Source organism: Phocoena sinus, chromosome 2 (assembly GCF_008692025.1).
Source record: "Phocoena sinus isolate mPhoSin1 chromosome 2, mPhoSin1.pri, whole genome shotgun sequence".
NCBI classification, from domain to species: domain Eukaryota; kingdom Metazoa; phylum Chordata; class Mammalia; order Artiodactyla; family Phocoenidae; genus Phocoena; species Phocoena sinus.
The window spans coordinates 11,259,109-11,285,925 of NC_045764.1; the positions used below are offsets into that span (position 1 = coordinate 11,259,109).

Consider the following 26,817-nt stretch of genomic DNA (forward strand, 5'->3'; position numbering starts at 1 on the left):
CCCATAAGGTTAAATTGTTTTTGAATAATTACTGTGAATCTGTCCTCTGAAGCCCTAAGCTTATTCAGTGGCAGCTGCTGTTCTCTGTACTGAAACATCCAGAATATGGTCAGAGGGAAGAGTGGCGGCCATGACTAGCCCTGATAATGCACTTGCTGGCACCATGTCCACAAGCTGGACAAGTGTGGAAGTGCCTGTCTCTATCTGACCGCTGATGGTGACCACTGACCAGTCATTATTGACAGTGTGGAAATCCTTAATAGAGCATCACACCTGTGGGTAAATAATAACATAACGGCCAATGTTTAGTGTGAGTAGCTTTTTCCTTGATACAAAAAAAAAAAGAATAAGAAAATCTCACCTTTTATTCAGAGATGGTTTTAACTTACAGTTTAAGAAAACTTCTATCATGGAATAGAAAGTTTAAGTACTTATAAAGTTTAGGTACTTATAAAACTAGCTGTTTTTCCTCATTTGCATCAAACTCTGATCATTTAACATGGTAACGATGAAATGTCAGCTTATTAATGAAAGGGTAGTTGTAATAGTCAAATTACTTTTACATCTTTAAGGTATTTTTATGCATTTACTGCAAATATTGATAGACTTCTTTTCCAACAGGTCCTTTAAGCATGTATCTAGCCTGAAGGGAATCAAGGTAGGTATTCAGTATTTTTAAAATATCGGTAAATGATAAATGTTTCTGTTTACCTGAATTTACTTTAGCTCTTCATAGAGAATTATTTCTTTTATCCATTAGGTATTTCATATTTAAATATCATAAACTCGTATTCTATAACTTTCAAGTGCATTTGGAAAATATCACTCTAAGTTGTGATTTCTAAACATATTCATCAAATATACAGCAGTTTACACACATTGTGCTGATTTTTCTTATTTTGTAAGTTTACGGACAAATATTTAACTGCCCAGCAGTATGTTTTTTTTCTATCCTCAACATTATTATTTCCTGCCTCCCCCCAATTCCCCCCAATACTATCCGCCCTGTCCTCTCTTGTCTATCCTTCCCTCATGCCTTTCCCTCAGTGAAACAATAAAAGCTGTTAGACAGGAATTTCCTTATTTTACCTTCTACAGAAATACCAGGACCTTCATTTATACCCACACTTTCTGCCTTCCTTACCCTTATCTTAATAAGTATCTTTTTACGTGGCACATTATCCTATTAACCACAAACACCCACGTTTCTGCTTTGGATTCCATCACTTTTCACTTTCTCAAGACCCCTGTCTCTTCTGCATAATCACTCTTTCCATTGGCTCAATCACCATCACATAGAAGCATGTGCTATGATTTCCTGTATTTAAAAGAAAAACCTTCCTCGAATCCACGTCCCCCTCTGTTTACTGCTCCGATTTACTCTTCCATTTTTCATAGCAAAATTCTTTGGGAAAAAAATTGTTGGTAGTTTCTACTTTCCCACATCACGTCTTTCTCACCCCACACGCATCAGAATGACACTGTTCAGGCCAAGGTTACCAGTGACACTCAGGTTCCAGAACAACTGGCTGCTTGGATTTTTCACTTATTTGACCTTTCAGGAGTATCCAACGTAATTTCCCACTTACTTCCTGAAACACTTTCTTCTGCTGGTTTCCATTTCTGCCTCTGTGTAATATTTAAAATGTTGGAAAGTCTAGAGCTGGTTCTGACTCCCCTTTCCTCTCCACCTACCATCATTTCCTTGGTGCTCCTACCCAGAGATCTCCCCGAGTGTATATTGCCAGCCTTGACCTCTTCCCCAAACTGAGGCTCATGTGGGCTCCTGCCCTGCACCATCACCATTTGGCTGTTTAACAAGCAATTCAAGGTTTCCATGACTAAGTAGACCTCAGGGACCCCCCAGACATGTGTATCCCTCCTTTTCCCCCATCTGTCTAAGTCCGCTTCAATTTACCCACTTGTTCAAGCACCAGGTCTAGGAATGAAGCTTGTTTTTTCTTTTCCCTTTCAAGTACCGTCCGCTCTACCTCCAGAACATACCCTGAACCTATACCTTCCTCTCTGTCTTCACTTTCGCTACTTTAGTCCCAGCTGCCACCGTCCCTCACCTGGATTCTCACAGTACCACCTCCTTTCATGGTTGTCCCTTTCAAATCCGTTCTCCAGGTAGCAAGCAGAGCAACCTTTCAGCTGTATGATCAGATGATGTTACTCTCCGATTCATCACTTCATGGCCTCCCACACACTCCTGCCATAGCCTGAAGTACCCTGAACAATCTATAACTAGCTGTTTCTCTTACTTCCGTGGCAAAGTGAACATTTAAAATGATAACAGTGAGGGAATGCCCTCAGGGTCCATTGGTTAGGACTCTGCGCTTCCATGGCAGGGGTCACGGGTTCAATCCCTGGTTGGGGAGCTAAGATCCCACATGCCTTGATGTGGCCCAAAAAAAAAATGATAACAATGAATGTACATTCAGTAGCTATATATTCTCCCTGAATTTTTCTTTCCCCTGATCTTTCGTGGTTGCCTCTTTTTAAAACGTTTTCTCTGAATTTCATCTCACATGTTCTTTCTGCAGAGAGGTCTCACCTCAGCACCACCATTATAGCTGCTGCTCTGTTGTTCCTTATTGCGTCTCCCTGTTTCATTCTCCGAATGGCACTAATCACAATCTGATCATTTTCTTGTTTTATTTTTCTTTCTTCTTGGCCTTTTCCCACTAAAATGTGAGCTCTTGAGAGTCGGTAAATTATACTATTTCTATTATTTTTTAGTGGTTAAAAAAATTCCTTCAGGGGACTTTAAAAATGATGGTGGTCAATACCCATTTTTTTAAACAGCAAAACCAGAAATTTTTCTAATGTAATGGATAAAGTTAGGGTTTTTCAAAAATAGCCTTTCATTTGGAAGATTTAGTAAAAGACTTTTTCAGCAAAACAATTTCAACATGCAAGTACTTATAAAGAAAAAAGCTGACATTTTGCTATGTTTTCTTTGGCCTTTTCTATAGATCACAGACAGCCAAAAGTCTTCAGAAGATTCTGGATCCCGGAAAGATTCTTCCTCAGAGGTTTTCAGCGATGCTGCCAAGGAAGGGTGGCTTCATTTCAGGCCACTTGTCACTGATAGGGGCAAGGTAGTGTGTTTTCTCAGCTACTTGTGAGCGTGTGAAATGCAGGCCCTGAAAAATAAAGCATTAAGTCTCTATACATAAAACGGTAAAATAGGGCTTCCCTGGTGGCGCAGTGGTTGAGAGTCCGCCTGCCGATGCAGGGGACACGGGTTCGTGCCCCGGTCTGGGAGGATCCCACATGCCGCGGAGCGGCTGGGCCCGTGAGCCATGGCCGCTGAGCCTGCGCGTCCGGAGCCTGTCCTCCGCAACGGGAGAGGCCACAACAGTGAGAGGCCCGCGTAACGCATTAAAAAAAAAAAAAAAAAAAAAAAAAAAAACGGTAAAATAGCCAGAGTAAAGAGTGGAGAACATTTATAAGCATCTTTTTCTACATAAAGGAAAAGTTATTTTTACAAATTCTAATCAGAGATTTAATTTTATACCTTTTTCATCCTTTATATCAATTACATATGGAATATGTTGTCTTGCATCTTGTCAATGTAAAAGAGACATGGGAGTATTTAAGAAGGCACTCTGATTTTCTTTTTAAGTAGTTTATTACCCATGGATTATTACAGAGTAGTACTTTAGGGACCAGCAGTTCTCCATATTAATAATTAAAAAATTTTTATTCAGTATCTCCCAGTTTACTCAAGTTGCCTTTATTTTTTTCTTTTTTGAGTTTTTTTTTTTTAACATCTTTATTGGAGTATAATTCCTTTACAATGGTGTGTTAGTTTCTGCTGTATAACAAAGTAAATCAGCTATACATGTACATACATCCCCATATCTCCTCCCTCTTGCGTCTCCCTCCCACCCTCCCTATCCCCGCCTCTAGGTGGTCACAAAGCACCGAGCTGATGTCCCTGTGCTATGTGGCTGCTTCCCACTAGCTATCTAGTGCTTCCCACTAGCTATCTATTTTACATTTGGTAGTGTATATATGTCCATTCCACTCTCACACTTTGTCCCAGCTTACCCTTCCCCCTCCTCATGTCCTCAAGTCCATTCATTAGAACCACTTTTTTTTTTTTTTTTTTTTTAAGATTCCAGATATATGTGTTAGCATACGGTATTTGTTTTTCTCTTCAAGACTTGCTTCACTCTGTATGTACAGTCTCTAGGTCCATCTACCTCACTACAAATAACTCAGTTTCATTTCTTTTTATGGCTGAATAATATTCCACTGTGTATATGTGCCACATCTTCTTCATCCATTCATCTGTCAGTGGACACTTAGGTTGCTTCCATGTCCTGGCTATTGTAAATAGAACTGCAGTGAACACTGTGGTACGTGACTCTTTTTGAATTATGGTCTCCTCAGGGTATATGCCCAATAGTGGGATTGCTGGGTCATATGCTAGTTCTATTTAGATTTTTGAGGAAACTCCATACTTTTCTCCATAGTGGCTGTATCAATTTACATTCCCACCAACAGTGCAAGAGGGTTCCCTTTTCTCCACACCCTCTCCAGCATTTACTGTTTGTAGATTTTTTGATGACCATTCTGACTGGTGTGAGGTGAAACCTCATTGTAGTTTTGATTTGCATTTCTCTAATGATTAGTGATACTGAGCATCCTTTCATGTGTTTGTTGACAATCTGTATATCTTCTCTGGAGAAATGTCTATTTAGGTCTTCTGCCCATTTTTGGACTGGGTTGTTTGGTTTTTTTTTGATATTGAGCTGCTTGTATATTTTGGAGATGAATCTGTTGTCAGTGGCTTCGTTTGTAAATATTTTCTCCCATTCTGAGGATTCTCTTTTCATCTTGTTTATGGTTCCCTTTGCTGTGCAAAAGCGCTTAAGTTTCATTAGGTCCCATTTGTTTCTTTTTGTTTTTATTTCCATTTCTCTAGGAGATGGATCAAAAAGGATCTTGCTGGGATTTATGTCATGGAGTGTTCTGCCTATGTTTTCCTCTAAGAATTTTACAGTGTCTGGCCTTACATTTAGGTCTTTAATACATTTTGAGTTTATTTTTGTGTATGGTGTTAGGGAGTGTTCTAATTTCATTCTTTTCATGTAGCTGTCCAGTTTTCCCAGCACCACTTATTGAAGAGGCTGTCTTTTCCCCATTGTATATTCTTGCATCATTTATCAAAGATAAGGTGACCATATGGGTGTGGGTTTATCTCTGGGCTTTCTATCCTGTTCCATTGATCTATATTTCTGTTTTTGTGCCAGTACCATACTGTCTTGATTAATGTATCTTTGTAGTATAGTCTGAAGTCAGGGAGCCTGATTCCTCCAGCTCCGTTTTTCCTTCACAAAATTGCTTTGGCTATTCGGGGTCTTTCGTGTTTCCATACAAATTGTGGAATTTTTTGTTCTAGTTCTGGGGAAAATGCCATTGTTAGTTTGATAGGGATTGCATTGAATCTGTAGATTGCTTTGGGTACTGTAGTCATTTTCACAATGTTGATTCTTCCAATCCAAGAATATGGTATATCTCTCCATCTGTTTGTATCATCTTTAATTTTTTTCATCAGTGTCTTACAGTTTTCTACATACAGGTCTTTTGTCTCCTTAGGTAGGTTTATTCCTAGATATTTTATTCTTTTTGTTGCAATGGTAAATGGGAGTGTTTTCTTGATTTCATCTTCATATTTTTCATCATTAGTGTATAGGAATGCCAGAGATTTCTGTGCATTAATTTTGTATCCTGCTACTTTACCAAATTCATTGATTAGGTCTAGTAGTCTTCTGGTAGCATCTTTAGGATTCTCTGTGTATAGTATCATGTCATCTGCAAACAGTGACAGCTCTACTTCTTCTTTTCCAATTTGGATTCCTTTTATTTCTTTTTCTTCTCTGATTGCTGTGGCTAAAACTTCCAAAACTATGTTGAATAATAGTGGTGAGAGTGGGCAACCTTGTCTCGTTCCTGATCTTAGTGGAAATGGTTTCAGTGTTTCAACATCGAGAACGATGTTGGCTGTGGATTTGTCATATATAGCCTTTATTATGTTGAGGTAAGTTCCCTCTATGCCTGCTTTCTGGAGGGTTTTTTTTTTTATCATAAATGGATGTTGAATTTTGTCAAAAGTGTTTTCTGCATCTATTGAGATGATCATACGGTTTTTCTCCTTCAGTCTGTTAATATTGTTTATCACATTGATTGATTTGCATATATTGAAGAATCCTTGCATCCCTGGGATAAACTCCATTTGATCACGGTGTATGATCCTTTTAATGTGCTGTTGGATTCTGTTTGCTAGTATTTTGCTGAGGATTTTTGCATCTATGTTCATCGGTGATATTGGCCTGTAGTTTTCTTTTTTTGTGACATCTTTGGTTTTGGTATCAGGGTGATGGTGGCCTCGTAGAATGAGTTTGGCAGTGTTCCTCCCTCTGCTATATTTTGGAATAGTCTGAGAAGGATAGGTGTTAGCTCTTCTCTAAATCTTTGATAGAATTTGCCTGTGAAGCCATCTGGTCCTGGGCTTTTGTTTTTTTGGAAGATTTTTAATCACAGTTCAATTTCAGTGCTTGTGATTGGTCTGTTCATATTTTCTATTTTCCTGGTTCAGTCTCGGAAGGTTGTGCATTTTTAAGAATTTGTCAGTTTCTTCCAGGTTGTCCATTTTATTGGCATATAGTTGTTTGTAGTAATCTCTCATGATCCTTTGTATTTCTGCAGTGTCAGTTGTTAATTCTGCTTTATCATTTCTAATTCTGTTGATTTGAGTCTTCTCCCTGTTTTTCTTGATGAGTCTGGCTAATGGTTTATCAGTTTTGTTTACCTTCTCAAAGAACCAGCTTTTCGTTTTATTGATATTTGCTCTCATTTCCTTCATTTCTTTTTCATTTATTTCTGTTCTGATCTTTATGATTTCTTTTCTTCTGCTAACTATGCAATTTTTTTGTTCTTCTTTCTCTAATTCCTTTAGGTGTAAGGTTAGGTTTTTTATTTGAGTTGTTTCTTGAGGTAAGATTGTATTGCTATAAACTTCACTCTTAGGACTGCTTTTGCTGCATCCCATAGGTTTTGGGTGTCGTGTTTTCATTTTCATTTGTTTTTAGGTATTTTTTGTTTTCCTCTTTGATTTCTTCAGTGATCTCTTGGTTATTTAGTAGTGTATTTTTTAGCCTCCATGTGTTTGTATTTTTTACAGATTTTTTTCCTGTAATTGATATCTAGTCTCATAGCGTTGTGGTCAGAACAGATTCTTGGTACAATTTCAATTTTCTTAAATTTACCAAGGCTTGTTTTTTGACCCAAGAATGTTCCATGAGCACTGGAGAAAAAAGTATAATCTGCTGTTTTTGGATGGAATGTCCTGTAAATACCAATTAAGTCCATCTTGTTTAATGTATCATTTAAAGCTTTTGTTTCCTTAATTTTTTTCATTTTGGATGATCTGTCCATTTGTGAAAGTGGGGTGTTAAAGTCCCCTACTGTGTTTGTGTTACTGTCGATTTCCCCTTTTATGGCTGTTAGCATTTGCCTTACGTATTGAGGTGCTCCTATGTTGCGTGCATAAATATTTATATTTGTTATATCGTATTCTTGGATAGATCCCCTGATCAGCATGTAGTATCCTTCTTTGTCTCTTGTAATAGTCTTTATTTTAAAGTGTATTTTGTCTGATATGAGAGTTGCTACTCCAGCTTTCTTTTGATTTCCATTTGCATGGAATATCTTTTTCCACCCCCTCACTTTCAGTCTGTATGTGTACCTAGGTCTGAAGTGGGTCTCTTGTACCCAACATATATACAGATATTGTTTTTGTATTCATTCAGCCAGTCTATGTCTTTTAGTTGGAGCATTTAATCCATTTACATTTAAGGTAGTTATCGATATGTATGTTCCTATTACCATTTTCTTAATTGTTTTGGGTTTGTTATTGTAAGTCTTTGCCTTCTCTTGTGTTTCCTGCCTAGAGAAGTTCCTTTAGCATTTGTTGTAGAGATGGTTTGGTGGTGCCGAATTCTCTTAACTTCTGTTTGTCTTTAAAGGTTTTAATTTTTCCGTCAAATCTGAATGAGATCCTTGCTGAGTAGAGTAATCTTGGTTGTAGGTTTTTCCCTTTCATCACTTTAAACATGTCCTGCCACTTCCTTCTGGCTTGCAGAGTTTCAAGTTGCCTTTATAATAATTTTATTGTTTCCCCTTATTTTATAAATATAGAGGTATTTAAATGAATATCAATATCAATATATGCTTCGTTAAATAGATAACAATATAAGAAAAACTTCATCAGAAAATTTTCTACAATATCTGTGTAGCTTAATTTATAAGAAAACTTTAATACCGTCAAAAGAGTATCAAATTTTTTTTCAGAAAACCCATCTTGCATGTTGTTGCTTGACCGTATAAAGTTGATCAGTTTTGTTAACTAAATTCATTACGTCTGCATATCCTTTTGGGATTAGTTTTTTCAGTGTTTGTCATTTGCATGATCTAAGACTTGTCTTAAGCCTTGCTTTCACTCAGAATTTTTCTGACTGACCTTTTTCCTCATTTTCTATTCCGTTAGCATTTTTTATATATTTTACTACACTCGCTTTATCCTAATTAACTTTGTTCATTTTATTTTCTCAACCCAATTAAAGTTGAGATTTCATTGCCCTTGATTGTGATAGGAATACATTACCCAACTTGGTTTACGTTCCACACTTTTTGTCTTTCCTGCCCTAACAAATACATAATGACGTAAAGCAGGCATCTGCCACGTTGGGTATACATTTAAGTGTGTTAACAGTGTTGCTAGATGCATCTGTCCTGTCACTAAGATTTAGCCAAGTGTTGAGTATGCCTGATCTGTCTCATGTTCTCCAGCGAGTTGGTGGAAGTATTCGACCATGGAAGCAGATGTATGTTGTACTTCGGGGCCATTCGCTGTACCTGTACAAAGATAAACGAGAACAGACGACTCCGTCTGAAGAGGAGCAGCCCATCAGTGTTAACGCTTGCTTAATAGACATCTCTTACAGCGAGACCAAGAGGAAAAATGTCTTTCGACTCACCACGTCTGACTGTGAGTGCCTGTTTCAGGCTGAAGACAGGGACGACATGCTAGCCTGGATCAAGAGCATCCAGGAGAGCAGCAACTTAAATGAGGAGGTTAGTGTCCAAAACGACATTGATAAAACTGACGCTGTCGCAACATTTTCTTTTTAAAGGAGACTGAAAGAATCTGATACATCATTTTAAAAAAATTATAACGTGCTATCTTCACTTAAAAATAGTTGATCAGGGCTTCCCTGGTGGCTCAGTGGTTAAGAATCCGCCTGCCAATGCCGGGGACACGGGTTCGAGCCCTGGTCCAGGAAGATCCCACATGCCGCGGAGCAGCTCAGGCCCGTGCACCACAGCTACTGAGCCTGCGCTCTAGAGCCCGCGAGCCACAACTACTGAGCCTGTGTGCCTAGAGCCTGTGCTCCACAGCAAGAGAAGCCACCGTAGTGAGAAGCTTCTGCACCACAATGAAGAGTAGCCCCCGTTTGCAGCAACTAGAGAAAGCCCGCACGCAGCAATGAAGACGCAACTCAGCCAAAAATAAATAAATGAAATAAATTAATTAAAGAAAAAAAAAGTTGATCAGAGGGAAAATTCAGGGACTTCCCTGGCAGTTCAGTGGTTAGGACTCTGTGCTTCCACTGCCAAGGGAACAGGTTCGATCCATGTTTGAGGAACTAAGATTCCACCAGCCACACGGTGCTGCCAAAAAAAAAAGGAAAACTCAAGTGTACCTATATTATATTATTTTCACTTATTGGGAAAATCACCATTACTGACCTAGAAAAGCAGATTATTCATACATGCTGCATACCTTCTCAGAAGCAGTGAAGCACTGAGCAGAGACCTAGGTTCCTAGTCCTGGTCATTACCTTTGTGACTGAATAATTCCAGATCTGTTTCTTTGTGTCAAAACCAGGGTTGTTGTGGGCTTAAGTTACAGCGAAAATGCATCTCCAAACAAATTGCTGTGTAAATGCAGAGACACTGATAGCATGATTCTTGTTAATGAAATTATGCAGGCAAGAATATCATATAGCCTACTGTAATACAGTAATTGGTTTCTAAGAAAACTTGTAGTATCAGAAATCATGTTATAAGCCACCTTTTCTTTTTAATAAGGAGAGTTTCTGACTCACAACCATCAAGTTATTTTTTACAGCAGAACTTTCAGTAGTGAAGATTTTTTTTTTAAGTGAAGATTTTTTTTTGCGGTACAGGGGTCTCTCACTGTTGTGGCCTCTCCCGTTGCGGAGCACAGGCTCCGGAGGCGCAGGCTCAGCGGCCATGGCTCACAGGCCCAGCCGCTCCACGGCATGTGGGATCTTCCCGGACCAGGGCATGAACTCGTGTCCCCAGCATTGGCAGGTGGACTCTCAACCACCACGCCACCAGGGAAGCCCAAGATTTTTTTTTTAAGTGTACATAACTGTAAACTTTACAGAGCAGATTCAGCAATGATTAAGTCTAGATTTTGCTCAAGGGTGCCTTTTTCATATCATCAGCAGTTTTTCTTAGACGTTATTCTCCTTTGCGTGCCCATTGTTATGACAAAAAAAAAAACCCACAAGGTTCTTTCCCCCTACTTTCCCATTACAGTATGCAGGAATACCTACATTAACCATGAAGTTACGCAAATTATGTTCTCGAATTCTGTCATTTCCATTATATCCAATTCAAGTCATGAAAACTTAGAACATAGGAAAATGCCTGTACTTTTTCTCGTCTGACAGTTTACACTCTACCTTGTTTGTCGTGAACAACGAATACCAGATCCATATCAATACAGCCCTTTTTCTACAACCACCGCTATAAAGAGACATCAGACCTGAGTTTTGGCAGAGTAAACAGGGAGAATCACAACTTGGGTGTAGATTTCAGCTTTAAGTAGCAGTTCAAAGGAGTTCCTGTTTGATCAGCCCCTGCTCTATGGCCAGGTGTCCTGCTGGGCAGTAGATGACTTCATCTTTGAGACATAGGGCTTTTTTAGAAATTGAATGAAGTGATGCTTATGAAGAACGCACCCCAGTGTCTGGTAGGTCATGAACATGTACTTCATGTCAGCCATTATAGCATCATCACTATCATCTGATTCTAAGACACGGGTGTTTTCACCGAGTTTTATAGCTAAGAAAGTAATAATTCACCGAGCATATACCATATGGCAGTCACTCTTTTAAGCATTTTATGTCAGTTAATTTCAGCAACCATATGAATGTGTCTTATTATTATCATCACCATGTTTCAAACAAGGGAACTTTGTGGCAAAGAGAAGTTAAGTAATTTCCCCAGGGTCACACAGCTCAGAATTGTCAAGCAGTCTTATTCTAGATCTTAACCATATCCTCTTTCAGTTGGTAAATGAGAAGAATCTATTTGAATTCGAGAATTTATAAAGTCTGTATTCTTTGTAAATTGTAACTTTCGCTATGACCAAAACGAGACAAGTAAAAAAAATACTTGCGGACACATGTCAATTTATAATTGGAACCAGTAGGGAAAAAAAAAATCATCTCCTTATGGTCAACTCTGAGTTTTCCATGTAGCATATTATTGAGGTTAACTTGTTGAGGTTAATAAAGCCACGTCTGAGCTTTTTTCTTCTGCTAATATAACTGTCACTTCTGATACTAATTGACCCTTAGTCTCACTGTTCCTATCAATTAATCATTAACACATTTTGGCAGTATTCCATCTTTTATCCAACTGTATTATTTTGAAACGCTGATCATTCTTTCTGGTATTAGCGAGAGAAAAAACTGGCTCACTGCCTCCCAGTCATTTATTAAAAACCCCAGATCAATTCAGTAAGTTTGAACACTGGCTACTTGCTGGTACTAGTCTAGGTGTTGCTGGGGTACAGAAAATACACAGAAGACTCTTGGCAGTGGCAGAGGCACTTGAACGTTTGTCACTTAGTGAAGTTAGGTCATGATTTGAATAGAGCTTTAAAAACAACTGCATGGAGTCTCTATTGAATAAGCAAAGTAGTACAGTATAGAGCTCCCCCCTGCCCCCCAGAAAGAGTAGGATCCTTATTTAGGGAGTTTAGAGTTGACTTTCTAATTCTACCTTCTATTTATTCTGTAGGACACTGGAGTTACTAACAGGGATCTGATTAGTCGAAGAATAAAAGAATACAACAGTCTGATGAGGTGAGAATCCCACCATGCCTGCAGGTTAACTGGGATGTAAAATACGTACTTGGTCAGAAATGTTCCTTTCTTTCAGCAGCAAAGCAGAGCAGTTGCCAAAGACCCCTCGCCAGAGTCTCAGCATCCGACAGACTCTACTCGGTGCTAAAGCAGAGCCTCGGACTCAAAGTCCACACTCCCCCAAGGAAGAGTCAGAAAGGAAGCTTCTCAGTAAAGGTACTGATATCAGCATTCCTAGATAAATTTAGGATTTAAAATTGGGTTTGTAGTAAATCAACTATACTTAAGTAAAAAAAAAAAAAATTTTTTTTTTTTTTTTTAAATAAAATTGGGATTTTAAAGGTGTTTTCATGTTTTTCTGTGCCTTTTCTGCGGACCTCAGCTCAGGGTGAGCTAACCCAGAGATCACTGGGGGCCTGGTCCAGGCTGGTGGGGCCTTTCCCTTAAGCTGGGGTCCAAGACACCAGTTCTTTTTTTTTTTTTGCGGTATGTGGACCTCTCACTGTTGTGGCCTCTACCGTTGCGGAGCACAGGCTCCAGACACGCAGGCTCGGCGGCCATGGCTCACGGGCCCAGCCGCTCCACGGCATGTGGGATCTTCCCGGACCGGGGCACGAACCCGTGTCCCCTGCATCGGCAGGTGGACTCTCAACCACTGCGCCACCAGGGAAGCCCAACACACCAGTTCTTATAATAAAGATCAAGTGAAGGAAAATACAACACATACATGTATGTCAAAAACTGCCAATTTGATAAATGCAGAGGATCCAGATGCTTTCGTTTTGAAATAAAACCATTATGTTTACTTTTGCTAAAATCTCACTATAAAGATGTCACATTAATTCTATTGTCTTGACTGTTTTAAAGAAAATCATGGTACAGATTGTCAAAGGGTGAAGAAGCAGAATTGATTTGTACTAAATTATATGGAGGGTTGAAAGGAGTGCTATATCAGGAAGAGAATAGAATAGAATAGAATATGTTTGATACATAAAGGATATGTTATTTATAGTACAGGACTCTGATTTATATAAATATTGATAAAGGATCTTTAAAGTCATGATTTAAACACTCTTGTTTCTATTTTCTTTTCATGTCATTTTCTTTTGAATAACGATCAAAAGATGACACTAGTCCCCCAAAAGACAAAGGCACATGGAGAAAAGGCATTCCAAGTATTATGAGAAAGACATTTGAAAAAAAGCCTACTGCTACAGGAACGTTCGGGGTCAGACTGGATGACTGCCCACCAGCTCATACTAATCGGGTAAGACACCAGCCCGCCAGATTTCCTAAAGCCATTAATTCAGCCGTTGTCATAACAGGACCCGAGTACACAGCCGTGCAGGTCACAGGGCGTATCTGTCCATCTGTTGAGTATTTTCCTCTTCTTAACAGACCTTAGTTTCTCTAAGCATGTCTGACCTGTACGGGTGTATGGAGTAATTTTATCTATAATGCTTTTTTCTAATGTGTTGACTCTGAAATAGAATAATTATTCAATGGCTAAGAATGTATCTGAAACTATCGGTAAGAAGTCATTTTCAAGTCGTGTGTGTTTCTGTTTTCAGCATTTTAAAAGAAGGATGGGAACAAGAGTCTGAATAAGAAAGTGTGATAAATGTAAATGTGTGCGCGTGTGTGTGCGCGTGTATGTGTGTGTGTGCGCGTGCGTGTGTTTACAATGCCCACGTTAGGATTCATATCGTGAGTGGATGGATGTTCTTCTTTCCCCCTCCTCTTCCCCGTCCCCCTTCTTTTATTCAACTGAACTGTTGCCACATTCTCCCTACTCGCTCTTGTTTCTTCTTTAGACTATTATCTCCCTGTGGGGCCTCCTCTTTCAGTCTTGACCTATTCATTCTCTTTCCACTGACTCAACTATCTCTTGCTGGTTTTTTTTTTTTTTTTTTTTTGCGGTACGCGGGCCTCTCACTGTTGTGGCCTCTCCCGTTGCGGAGCACAGGCTCCGGACGCGCAGGCTCAGCGGCCATGGCTCACGGGACCAGCCGCTCCGCGGCATGTGGGATCTTCCCGGACCGGGGCACAGACCCGTGTCCCCTGCATCGGCAGGCGGACTCTCAACCACTGCGCCACCAGGGAAGCCCCTCTTGCTGGTTTTGTCTCTTCCCAGTTCTCCAGTGTTTCTATTCTTTATTTTCTCTGTATCAAATAACAGCAATTTATATACTGTTTCCTTTTGGATGAAAAGGGCCTTTTAGCTACGATATGTATCTACTAACTGAAGGTAAACATTCATGCTGTGTTAAATAAAATGCTTATTTCTTGTTTTGCAGTATATTCCATTAATAGTTGACATATGTTGCAAATTAGTTGAAGAAAGAGGTCTTGAATATACAGGTATTTATAGAGTTCCTGGAAACAATGCAGCCATCTCAAGTATGCAGGAGGAACTCAACAAGGGAATGGCTGATATTGATATACAAGACGATGTAAGTTTGCGTATTTCTATTTGAATAACTGGTGTGTTTTTTTTTCCTTTGCGGTATTGACTACAAAAATACGGTATTTTTATTTTGCATACCTAGAAATGGCGAGATTTGAATGTGATAAGCAGTTTACTAAAATCCTTCTTCAGAAAACTCCCTGAACCACTTTTCACAAATGGTGAGTTAACCCCACCAAAGGCACCGATGCAACAGTTGAACATTACATTGTTGGGAAACCACAGCATATTAAATTGAACCAGGGGAAAATATTTTTGTCAAAAGAAACAGGAGGTTTTGTTTAGTTCTTACTTGTATACAAAGCACAATCATGTCCTATTTTTTGTCATTTGGATGTTTTTTTCCTCCTGATACATTTCAGTGAAAAACAGTTTATAAAACGTTAAAGTTCAGTAAAAATATATATTATCCTGTTCATTCATGTTTACAGCTGAGTTGAAAATATGTTGTTATTGTTCTCAGTGAAAAGCCTTCAGGCATAATAAGGTACAATTAGTAGAAAAGCATTTTTTTCAGCCAAGCCAACTATTTGACTTAGATAAGACCTTGTAGTAGATGTTGCAGTGCGGGGAGAGAAAGTGGACAGACTGTGTAAATACAGGCTCTACCCTCAGAGAACTCACATTTTAGGGAATTTCCTTTGTTTGATAAGGCCTAGAGGAATCATTAAAAACTATAGTAGTTTTATTTTATTTTATTTTATTTTTTATAAATTTATTTGTGGCTGCATTGGGTCTTCGTTGCTGCTCACGGGCTTTTTCTAGTTGCAGCGAGCAGGGGCTACTCTTCGTTGCGGTGCGCAGGCTTCTCATCGCAGTGGCTTCTCTTGTTGAAGAGCACGGGCTCTAGGCACGCGGGCTTCAGTACTTGTGGCACACGGGCTTAGTAGTTGTGGCTCATGGGCTCTAGAGTGCAGGCTCAGTAGCTGTGGCCCACGGGCTTGGTTGCTCCGTGGCCTGTGGCATCTTCCTGGACCAGGGCTCGAACCCGTGTCCCCTGCATTGGCAGGTGGATTCTTAACCACTGTGCCACCAGGGAAGCCCCTATAGTAGTTTTAGGACAACATTTCAAAGGCTATTTGGGGGTCTTCCCTACTATTTTTTTCTTTTTAATTGTGGTTTGAAATTGAACCTTAAAGGGAAACTAGATTACAGCTCACCTAAACAATTTAAGATGAATTTGTTTTTTTTTGTTCTTACTGTTGTCAGATAAATATGCCGACTTTATTGAAGCCAATCGTAAGGAAGATCCTCTAGATCGTCTGAAAACATTAAAAAGACTAGTAGGTATTATTTTATATTTTTGGAGGTACAACAAAAGTTCAGCATTTAAATCCATCATGAAAATAATATGTTTCAGATTCATGATTTGCCCGAACATCATTATGAAACACTCAAGTTTCTTTCGGCTCATCTGAAGACAGTGGCAGAAAATTCAGAAAAAAATAAGGTGTGTAAACTGTTTATTGAAGAGATGTACTTTCAGTGGCTTTAGTTGACAAGATGTACTTCACTGCTTCATGTGAAATAGTCAAAAATAGGTTATAATTAAACAGAAGCTCTAAAATACATCATACTGGTGATCACGTCCCTTTAAAGATCACTCTTACAAGCAAAAGATCCCCAAAATATGAATTGTTGTTTTTTCAAGACATTTTCTTTTATGTTTATCCAGCAAGAAAAATGAAAAAGTCAGAAATTTTACTTCTTTTATTTTTCAACTGTATATTAATATTTTGAATGGGCAGTATTTGCACAAACAACAGTACAAATGTATCAAATGGTATACAGTGAAAAACAACAGACATTTTCTTTTTTTGTTTTGTTTCATTTAGATTTAGCAGATAAATTGTTTTGGTTTTGTTTTCATACCACCATATTACCTTTATCAAACACAACAAAATTTACTATTCCATCGTATTATCTAGTAGTCTGTTCACGTGTAGCTTTTCCTGATTGGTTTAAAGAAATATCTTTTGGATGAATATTGTATGATTTTACTCACATGGAATAAAAAAAAAAACCACACACAAAATAAATGAACAAACCAAACGAAAACAACACATAGATACAGGGAACACAGTAGTGGTTACCAGAGGGGAAGGGGCAGGGGTGCAGGGGAGGGTGAAAGGGTAAGGGGGATCAACTGTCTGGTGATGGATAGAAACTAAATTTTTGGTGTGGATCCCAAGACCAGTTTGATTTTTCTTTTTTTTTTGAGTTCCACAATGGTTTTTTACCCTCTTGTATGTTTTTGGGATTGGTTATTTAATATTTTAATCAAACCCTAAGGTCAAAAAATTACACCAGATACTTATAAGATATAACAAAGAAAAACAAAAGGTTTGCACCTTTGACAATCAGGTACTTAAACAGGAGTAAAAACTATCATGGAAGGAAACATACAAACATATAGGCATGTAATACTGAGGTGTTCATTGGTACAAGGATAAGCAACAAGCTTTGGAAGTCTTGGTTGAAGTAAAATTTTTATCAAAAGAATATTTTCAGACATTAGTTTTTACATATTCATGATCTTAATGTACTACTCAGGCAAATTTGGAAATTTTTATGTATCTCTTTCCATTTGTTTAGTTTTTGAGGGGAGAGGTTTTCCCTATTCTTTTGCAAGTTTTATTCCCTTTGATTTTAATATTTTTGTCAGTTGATTCAGCTTTATTAATACTTATTTTTGGCTGAGGTGCACGGCTTGTGGGATCTTAGTTCCCTGACCGGGGATGGAACCTGTACCCGCTGCCTTGGAAGTGTGGAGCCCTAACCACTGGACTGCCAGGGAATTCCCTGTAATACTAGTTTTGAACCAGATCAATTGTTTTCAATCAAAGACTTCCTGGAAAAAACAAATGCCAATTAAGTATTGTATGTTGTCATTAAAGCAAGAAAAAGAATTTGCATATAGATCAGTTTATGGAAACTCTAACCCTGAAGCATTATTTTTTTTTACACACATCAGTCAACCATTCTTTGAATTCCTTTTCATCAAAAGAGTCTTTCAGAAGTAAAATGCCAAGCATGCAATGGGAATTTAAGCCTACTTTCTTAAGAAAAGTTGTGATATTTTCTAATACCATCCTCTGTTGCAGATGGAACCCAGAAACCTAGCCATAGTGTTTGGTCCAACTCTCGTGAGGACCTCTGAGGATAACATGACGCACATGGTCACTCACATGCCAGACCAGTACAAGATCGTAGAGACGCTTATCCAGCACGTAAGTCCAGGCTTCGGCTCATCGAGAACATTCTTTTTCATGAGCAGCTGATGGTTGGTAGGGCAGAATTTGGTTATACTTTTTTTTTTTTTCCTAAGAGAATTACCTTTTTTTCTGTGCTATCCTCCAAAATATAGATCTCTGTAGGGGGTTATTTAATTTCTCTTTTTCACCTTTTTTATTTTAAATTTTAGCATGACTGGTTTTTCACAGAAGAAGGTGCTGAAGAACCTCTTGTAAGTATTGTCCGTCAGCATTTGTACTCTGTTCTTCTCATTTGGGACACACAAGATCCTGATCCTACAACTGTGTCACCTTCCTGCTTTGTATGCTATTGTCTGCTTTGCACCCCGAAAGCAGGTCTATAGCGCCTCAGTTTCTGGTCTAATGAAAATCCAAGTATGATACTTATTTGGTAATTAATTATATGCAAATAATGTAAAAAATTAAGCATATGTCCTCCACTCAGTAATGTGTCTTTTACTAAATGTTGTTTGAATTTTAAAGAAAGTATCTTTGAAGAGATGATGAAGAGATCTTTGTTTATTAACCATAGACAACAGTGCAGGAGGAAAACACAGTAGACTCCCAGCCAGTGCCAAACATAGATCATTTACTCACCAACATTGGAAGGACAGGCGTCTCCCCTGGAGATGTATCAGGTAACTCTTGCCTGGGCAGTATTGATCTCTAGGTTAAAAGCTAAATTCTTATAACATGAAAGAGCAAATCAATCATAAGTAACAATTCACTCTGATTTTTTTTCCTTTTCCTCTTCTTTTTTTCCCTTTCCACTAATAAAAATGATGTAATCTTCCTCTTCTGATAGATCTGAATTATCTTCCAGTGACTGTAATGCCGTTGGCAGTGCATGGAGTTGTAATGCTTGTCGGAAAGGAAATAGGAGGGAAAATGAGCATGCGAACCACTGTTTTGTGCTTTTTTTTTAATTCACAGTTTCCATGTAATAGTCATCACAAGGTAAAGCAGATACACGCTACTGAGTATGTGGTTGCTGTGATGGCAGAAAGTATGAGTAGTTCTTACTCTTGAGCTGGACGTTCTGTTGAAAAAGCAGCCAATTAAATACGTAAAATGCTCATGGGCCCCATTCCCAGAAATGCAGTATATCATCTTGTCACTACAGAGGTCACCGTAAAAGTCAATTTCTTTGACATTTTCTTCTGTCTTCTATTGCCACCCTCATGTTCGGTGAAGTATCAGTTCTAATAGGCTCTTTCGATGCAAATTTTCTCCTGCCAAACTGTTGCACTAACCTAGCATGTTTTACACCATGTTCTCCCTTTGTCTCTAGTTCTTGTTTTAGTCCTAAAGGGTTTTCTTTCCAGCACTTACTGACACAGGCAAATCTATACTGGTGTTGCACAGGCGAGATGGGAGGAGTCTATCACACGGTCATGTCGCTAGTGGATTCCGTGGTGTCCCTGATGGACAGCTGGAACTGTAGGAAGAAGGAGGACTGCTGTCCACACTGTAGCTGCCTTGTCTGCAGAAACCCCCGATTCCTGTAAATGCAAACCGAGTTGATCTGTGGTGTACATTTTCTCTTACGATTATTGTAAACAGATCACTACTACTTTCTTAAAGGTTTTTCTGCTGTTTCTTGTTATTTCTGAAGCAGACCGTGAGGAGAAATAGCATGGTATGGTCTACCAGTTCTTAAAGTCATAAAGCATTGAGCCATGTGTTGAAAGGGGCGTGGCATGGGGCTCAGCTCATTAATTCTGAAAATCCATTTCCCTGAAGTTGAAAGAGAAAATTTCCAAATTGGTGTTGTCCTGAAGAGTGCTAGCCCCTTCCTACCCTCTTTATACTTGTATAATCTGAGTTTTTTGCCAGACAGTAAAATGATGCTCTCCATTTTTCCATTTCCATAATAGCATTTGTTAATAAATAATTGGAAAACTGGTAGCAATTTAACTAGTCGAAAGGATCCCTGACTGCACAGATGTGAAACCGGGGTCCAAAGCACAGAGATCAGCATGATTTAACGTAACGTCAAAGTGACCTAGAAGCAGGGTTATCCTAATGCATCCTTACGCACACAGTATATGCTTCTAAAATTTAACATTGACAGTCTGACAAAAATCAACATAAATACACTGAGTCTGAGCATCTCAATTTGTAGCGAGGGCAGCCAACAATCCTAAACGTTCTACATTGTGTATCAGTTTCAGATACAGGATGTGGTACATAGTGCAATTCTTCAAAAGGTCTTCAAGCTGCTTTATTGCTAGATTTAATGCTTAGCACATTTAATAAACACTAGTGTTTCTGTTTTGTTTAGTACAGGGCTCCTTTGCCATTCCTATCATTGAGCTGATTCTGCCTACAATTCACAGCATCCTTTCATGGCGGTGGCTTTCTGTGGTGCAGCTTGCATCTTTGTGAGCTCTGACTATCCACTGTGTTCTATTGTTTTTGAGTTTTGCTTTCACATTTTGTTCTGTGCCTGTCTTTTCCATAAGTTTTGCATTGTTTGTTGAAAGCAGTAAAGAATCTGACCAATACTGACCGTGTTTTCTTTAACTTCTCACAGATTCAGCTACTAGTGACTCAACAAAATCTAAGGTAAATTTTTTTGTACAGTTTGGAATATTTTAGAGGGGAATTGCTTCGTGGCTGATTGGTATGACTGGTATGCAGACACACCCCTGTCTGTGTCTGATGACAGACCAGCAGAGTCTTATAAAGGGAAAAATGAATGCTTAAAATAGAATATGATAGAGGAATACTGGATGGTGGGGTGTTGGATTTATCTCCGTGTAGTTTAGCATAATTCAAAGAAGTAGGCCTTTACCCCCTCATTCTTAATGTGAAAATTTTCTGACATATGCAGAAGCAGAGAGAATAATATAATGAGCCCTTATTATCCACACTTAACAATTAACACATGGCCAAGTTTGTCTCATCTGCGCCCGCCCACTTTCCTCCTCTTCATGACTTTTGTTTTTTTTTTGGTTTTTTTTTTGGCCTCGCAGCAGGTGGGATCTTAGTTCCCCTACCAGGGATGGGACCCGTGTCCCCTACAGTAGAAGCTCAGAGTCTTAACTACTGGACCACCAGGGAAGTCCCTCGGGACTATTTGGAAGCAAATCCCAAACATTTTATTTCATTCTGTAAACATTTCAGTAGTAATATAGACTTTATTATTATTATACATTTTTTATGAAAATATATATTCTTGCCTTCTTTTCAACAAGATCACTCATTTTGGTTTTTTTTGTTTGTTTGTTTTGTTTTTAATAAATTTATTTATTTATTTATGGCTGCACTGGGTCTTCGTTGCTGCTTGCAGGCTTTCTCTAGTTGCTGCGAGTGGGGGCTACTCTTCGTTGCGGTGCATGGGCTTCTCGTTGCGGTGGCTTCTCATTGCAGAGCACGGCCTCTAGGCACACGGGCCTCAGTAGTTGTGGCTCGCGGGCTCTAGAGCACAGGCTCAGTAGTTGTGGCGCACGGGCTTAGTTGCACTGCGGCATGTGGGATCTTCCTGGACCAGGGCTCGAACCCGTGTTCCCCTGCATTGGCAGGCGGATTCTTAACCACCGCACTACCAGGGAAGTCCCTGAATTTGTTTTTATAATCAATTTTTGTTTACATAATTTGTGTTCTGTTGGGACCACCACCAAAGTACACTTTTTAGTAGTTTTTAAGACATTCAGTTCGAAAGTCCTTCATTAATTCAGTTTGTGCCAGCTTTGCTCCTCTGAGACTGTAGCAAGTAGAATTGTCAATAAATTTGTTCAGATGTTCTATTTGGAAATGAGACATACATATCATTACATATCATTTCTAAACATAATGGGATCACATATGACTAAATTAGAATTGAATTTCTTGCAGAAAGTATCATAAAATATTGAATGATCTATCATTTGCTATCACTTATATTGTGATTTTTACCATCTTTTTACCCCAACTTTTCATTTTGAAAAATTGTAAGCCTACAAAAAAGTTATTGGAATAATAGCACCCAAACCTTTTGCCCTAGATTTATCAGTTGGTAAATCTTGATATATATGTAATTTTTTTTTTCTGAGTCCTTTGAGAGTTAACTTATAGACATGATAACACTTCGCCCCTAAATGCTTCAGTGTGCATCTCCGAAGAGCAAGGGGATTCTTCTATGTAATGACAGCATAATTATTGTATTCTGGTAGTTCACATGAGTACAATACATTATTATTTCTAATGTACAGTTTTTACACAAATTTCGCCAGTTGTCCCAATAATGTGTGTTGTTTTTTCTTTTCCTGTATATAGGATGCAATCAAGGATCGCCCCTTGCGTTATGTTGTCATGTCTCCTTAGACTTCTTTACTTTGGAACAGTTTCCCACCTCTTTTGGCCAGAATATAAGATTTTAGATTTAGATTTTTCGGCTTTAGATTTCATACCTGTTTGAAATTCCCTCCTTTCCTCTTACTAGATGCATATTTCTTAACCTGTGGTTACAGCAGTCTCTTCATCTTAATTAAATTATGGTGGTGTTTGTATTATACCTATAATATGATGGATGTCCAAATGATACAATCCTTTGTAACAATTATTTTCAGTTGTAAAATAATATAGTCATTTGCTCCAACACATAGTGATCACAGAAACATCGAATTTTAAAGGGAACCACTGGGAATCTTAAAGATAGTATTATCTAATTTCTTCTCACTTAAATCAACAATGAAGTTGAGGTGTTTAAAAGTGAATCACTTGCTCAGTGTCATACACAGCAAGCTAGGGAAGGAACACCAGGTCTTCTAATTCAGAGCTCAGTCACAGCCATCATCCCCTACGGTCTTCAACAGAATGTGTTAAATGTGAATAACCCTTAGAAAGGTCCTGTATAATTATAAAATCCTTTATAACTTATAAAAACAAAGTTCCATCAATCTGCGATTTCATTTTGGTGAGTCCTTTCTGATACAAAAGCCTGAATTTTTACTGTAATTTTCAAGACTTCAGTATAGTAGTTCCAACTTGTCTAAGATTTTTATGACAACAGAGAAACTATCACTCAGTTTCTGTTACTCTGCATACTTCCTGCCTGCCTGCTTGACTTAAATGGCGCGTGTTACACCAGCTAGTGTTTATTGACACCGCCCCCTCCCCAACCCGAATTTACTTAGCCTGTAGGTACATTATGAACACTTAAACAGTCATCATCAAGAACCTATTAGGCGTAGCTGACAAAGCCAATTGGTCGCACTGCCACTTTCTCAATACAGGGCACTGCAGTGTTTCTATGGTAAGGATTTCAGGTCTTTAATTGACCTGATGTTTTTTGAACTTCATGATTTGGTTGTTACTTGAGATCAGTGAAGACAGTGCCAACTTGATTTACCTAAGGCCAGTTTCTGCAGATCGAGCCTGCCTGAACTAATGAGAACCCAGGAGCTCCCTTATCTTAATCAGCTTATCTGATACAGTATCTGTATCATGTGATAGCTGTAATTGGAAGATTGAAGTCAGTCATAAAATTTTAACCAATGTCAGAATATTATATTCTACTCAGTCAGAATATTGACTCTTTATGAGACCCGTGTTCCAGAGGAAGGAACCTGAGGACCCTCTGAGGGTAGCAGAAGCAGGGACGGTCTGTAGATGGAGGGAAGTCAAGAAGAATAGGAGTGCGAGAGGGCCCCAAGCACAGAAGGTGTCCCTGAAAGACAGGTGTATGTCAGCTGTGACATGGCAGATAAATACCACCAGGCAAGAAATGGGACAGGTTAAATAAAAATAAGAAGTTGTCTTAGGTACAAGTTAAAAGGGGCTGTAAAAACTACACCCTGTTATTACTTAGCTTTAGTGGTTAAGAAATACTTGGGGGAGGGGGAGGGAAGGAGTGGGGGTTTGGGATGAGCAGATGCAAACGATTCAATGTTATATAGAGGATGGCTAAACAACAAGGTCCTGCTGTACAGCACAGGGAACTATATTCAATCTCTTGTGCTAAACCATCATGGAAAAGAATGTGAAAAAAAGGAATGTCTATATGTGTATAACCGAGTCACTTTGCTGTACAGCACAGATGGGCACAGCATTGTAAATCAACTATATTTCAGTTAAAAAATAAAATAAAAAATAATCACCAAAGCAATGGAAATCACACACACACAAAAAAAAACACAAAAGAAATATTGGTGCGGGGCGGGGGGACCTTTTCAGAAAGTGAACTCAATAACGTTCTTATGTTCAAAGTCTCGTGTCTCTGCTCCCCAGGGTTCTTGGGGATCCGGAAAAGATCAGTATAGCAGGGACCTGCTTGTGTCGTCCATCTTCGCGGCCGCCAGTCGCAAGAGGAAGAAACCAAAAGAAAAAGCACAGCCCAGCAGCTCGGAAGACGAACTGGACAATGTGTTTTTTAAGAAAGAAGACGCAGAGCAGGGTCACAACGATATTAAAGAAGAGTCCAAAAAAGAGAGCGAGACACCGGGCAGGAAACAAAGGACCGTGGCTTGCAAAGAAAATCACGCGAAGAAGGATGGCAGCGTGGCCAGAGCTGATCAGCGAGCCCTGCGGGGGGAGAGCGCGGAGCCCCCGGCCCCCCAGGGCGCCAAGCAGAGCAGGTCGCCCACCCCGAGCTGTCGCCTGGCCATCCTGAAAGAGGGCCCCAGAGCCCTCGCGGCCCAGAAGGCCTCCCACCCGGACGAGACGGGGCCCGATTCCGGCGCTCTGGCGAGGTTTTCCACCAAGAAATCCACCAGCCCCGAACCCAGAGTCGGCGAGTTTCTGGTCAGTGTCGGCACCATCACCGTCGACTGCTCGGCGACATCGCCCGCCCCCTCCGTGACCGGCCTCGACTCCAGCCGGCTGAGCCCCGAAGTACAGTCGGTGGCTGAGAGCAGGGGGGACGACGCCGACGACGAGAGGAGCGAGCTGGTCAGCGAGGGGCGGCCGGTGGAGACGGACAGCGAGAGCGACTTCCCCGTCTTCCCCGCTGCGCTGGCCTCCGAGAGGCTCCTCCGTGGAAAACTGCACGAGGCCACGAAGATGAGCCGGCGGGACTCCGAAGGCAGTGAAGTCAGCTGTACGGAGGGGAGTTTAACACCGAGTTTAGAGAGTCGGAGACAGCTCTTCAGTTCCCATAAGCTGATTGAGTGTGACACTCTGTCCAGGAAAAAATCCGCCAGATTCAAGTCAGACAGCGCGACTCTAGGAGATGCCAAGAATGAGAAAGAAGCCCCTTCCATCACGAAAGTGTTCGAGGTGATGAAAAAAGGAAAATCAACGGGGAGTTTACTGACACCACCAGCCAGAAGCGAATCCGAGAAACAGGAACCCACCTGGAAAACGAAAATAGCTGATCGGTTAAAACTGAGGCCCAAAGCACCGGCAGATGACATGTTTGGAGTAGGAAATCAAAAAACCAACGACGATCCTGCCAAAAGGAAAAACATCAAACGCAGACACACGCTGGGAGGGCACAGGGATGCTACTGAAATCAGTGTTTTGAATTTCTGGAAAGCGCAGGAGCAGAGTGGGGACAGAGAATCCGAGCTTTCAGCCGTCACACGGTTGAAGCCCAAATGCTCAGCCCAGGACCTGTCCATCTCAGACTGGCTGGCCAGGGAGCGGCTACGCACCAGTACGGCTGACCTGAGCAGAGGGGACGCGGGGGACCCCCAGCCCCAGAGCCTGAGCCCGTTAGAGATACCCACCACGGAGCCGGCCCTGTCTTCTCAGTCCGATGCAGACAGTTCTCCCAGCACCTTGGCTTCAACTAGTAGGCCCCCTCTTTCCACACCACCCCAGCCACCTGACCAAATCAATGGAGAAAGCTTCCAGAACACGAGCCAAAACGCCAGCTCTGCAGCGACGGCCCAACCTCATCAACTGTCCGAAACCCCAGGCAACAAAGCACAGTCCCATCCCTGTCTTTAAACTGGGGGCACGTCCACTCCAGCGAATAAAAGCTACTGTTCCACGTTCCATAACTCTGTAAATATTTTCTTATACCAGAGTTGTTATTATGCAGCCTTCATTTGGGCTGGTTTCATCACTTTGCACCGTGAACTAGCTTTACAGTGCATTTTACTACAGCCAGAAGAACATATATATGTATTTAAAAATATATTGGATAGTTGTATACAAACGAGCAAGGTTATTTGTTGCGACTCACCACATAGTGCATACACCCGACATTACTGAAGAAAATAGCTGGCATTAGTATGCAGCAAATGTGTTCTTTTGGTTTCATCACTAACAAAAGTGCCTCATCATAAAAATACATTTGGTTTTTAGGGTGCCATATTGTTAAAATTAGATAACTTACACTGAGTAAACAGACGCGTTTTATTGGTAACAAATTTCATCACATTTACCAGTTTTAACACAGGTAGATACAGAACTTCCATTCTCTAGTCATTCCAGGTGGATCTCTGAGTTTTCTATTCAAACTTTTAATACAGTTTTTGAGTTTTGTGTGACTTGAATTTTTAATCTTTCTGTAAAATACGTAACTTAAATGAACATATTATATGTGTATCTTTTCTTCAGATACCAGATTTGATATAAATGTTGTAACATAGGTGTGTAGATAGTGACCTGGATGGAACTGGCTTCTTTATGGAGAAGAATATAATTCTGCATGAGGACTTAATGGATCCAAACCTGTGTCATGCCTGTGTGCGTACCCAATTAAACACTGGAAATAAAAACTGTTTTGGTGAACTTCGCATGGCTTGAAACTTATTCTAATATATATATTTAAATGCCATCCATTTATAACTGCCTTAATTGGTTCTGACATTTATTTATTTATGTACTTATTTAATTTTTTGCTGCGGTGTGGCACGCAGGATCTTGGTTCCCTGACCAGGGATTGAACCTGTGCCCCCTGCGGTGGAAGCGCGGAGTCCTCACCACTGGACGGCCAGGGAAGTCCCTGGTTCTGACTTTTAAA

General features: G+C 39.9%; 1 protein-coding gene across 6 annotated transcripts in view; it reads left to right on the forward strand.

The window, feature by feature from the left end:
• The window catches only part of ARHGAP21 (Rho GTPase activating protein 21), a 128,473-nt gene extending 101,884 nt beyond the window's left edge, over positions 1-26,589 (forward strand). For 5 of the 6 annotated variants that reach the window (XM_032622119.1, XM_032622122.1, XM_032622121.1 and 2 more), the window contains 15 exons: positions 622-658; positions 2,979-3,104; positions 8,866-9,150; positions 12,136-12,200; positions 12,277-12,416; positions 13,325-13,467; positions 14,498-14,653; positions 14,750-14,828; positions 15,877-15,950; positions 16,028-16,117; positions 17,772-17,897; positions 18,092-18,133; positions 18,454-18,559; positions 20,458-20,489; positions 24,135-26,589. In XM_032622119.1, coding sequence (XP_032478010.1) covers positions 622-658; positions 2,979-3,104; positions 8,866-9,150; positions 12,136-12,200; positions 12,277-12,416; positions 13,325-13,467; positions 14,498-14,653; positions 14,750-14,828; positions 15,877-15,950; positions 16,028-16,117; positions 17,772-17,897; positions 18,092-18,133; positions 18,454-18,559; positions 20,458-20,489; positions 24,135-25,796 — 3,163 coding nt within the window. In that variant the 3' untranslated portion in view covers positions 25,797-26,589. The remainder of the gene's footprint in view (positions 1-621; positions 659-2,978; positions 3,105-8,865; positions 9,151-12,135; positions 12,201-12,276; positions 12,417-13,324; positions 13,468-14,497; positions 14,654-14,749; positions 14,829-15,876; positions 15,951-16,027; positions 16,118-17,771; positions 17,898-18,091; positions 18,134-18,453; positions 18,560-20,457; positions 20,490-24,134) is intronic. The other variant, XM_032622123.1, reaches the window with a different exon arrangement.
• The last annotated feature ends 228 nt before the right edge of the window (positions 26,590-26,817 follow it).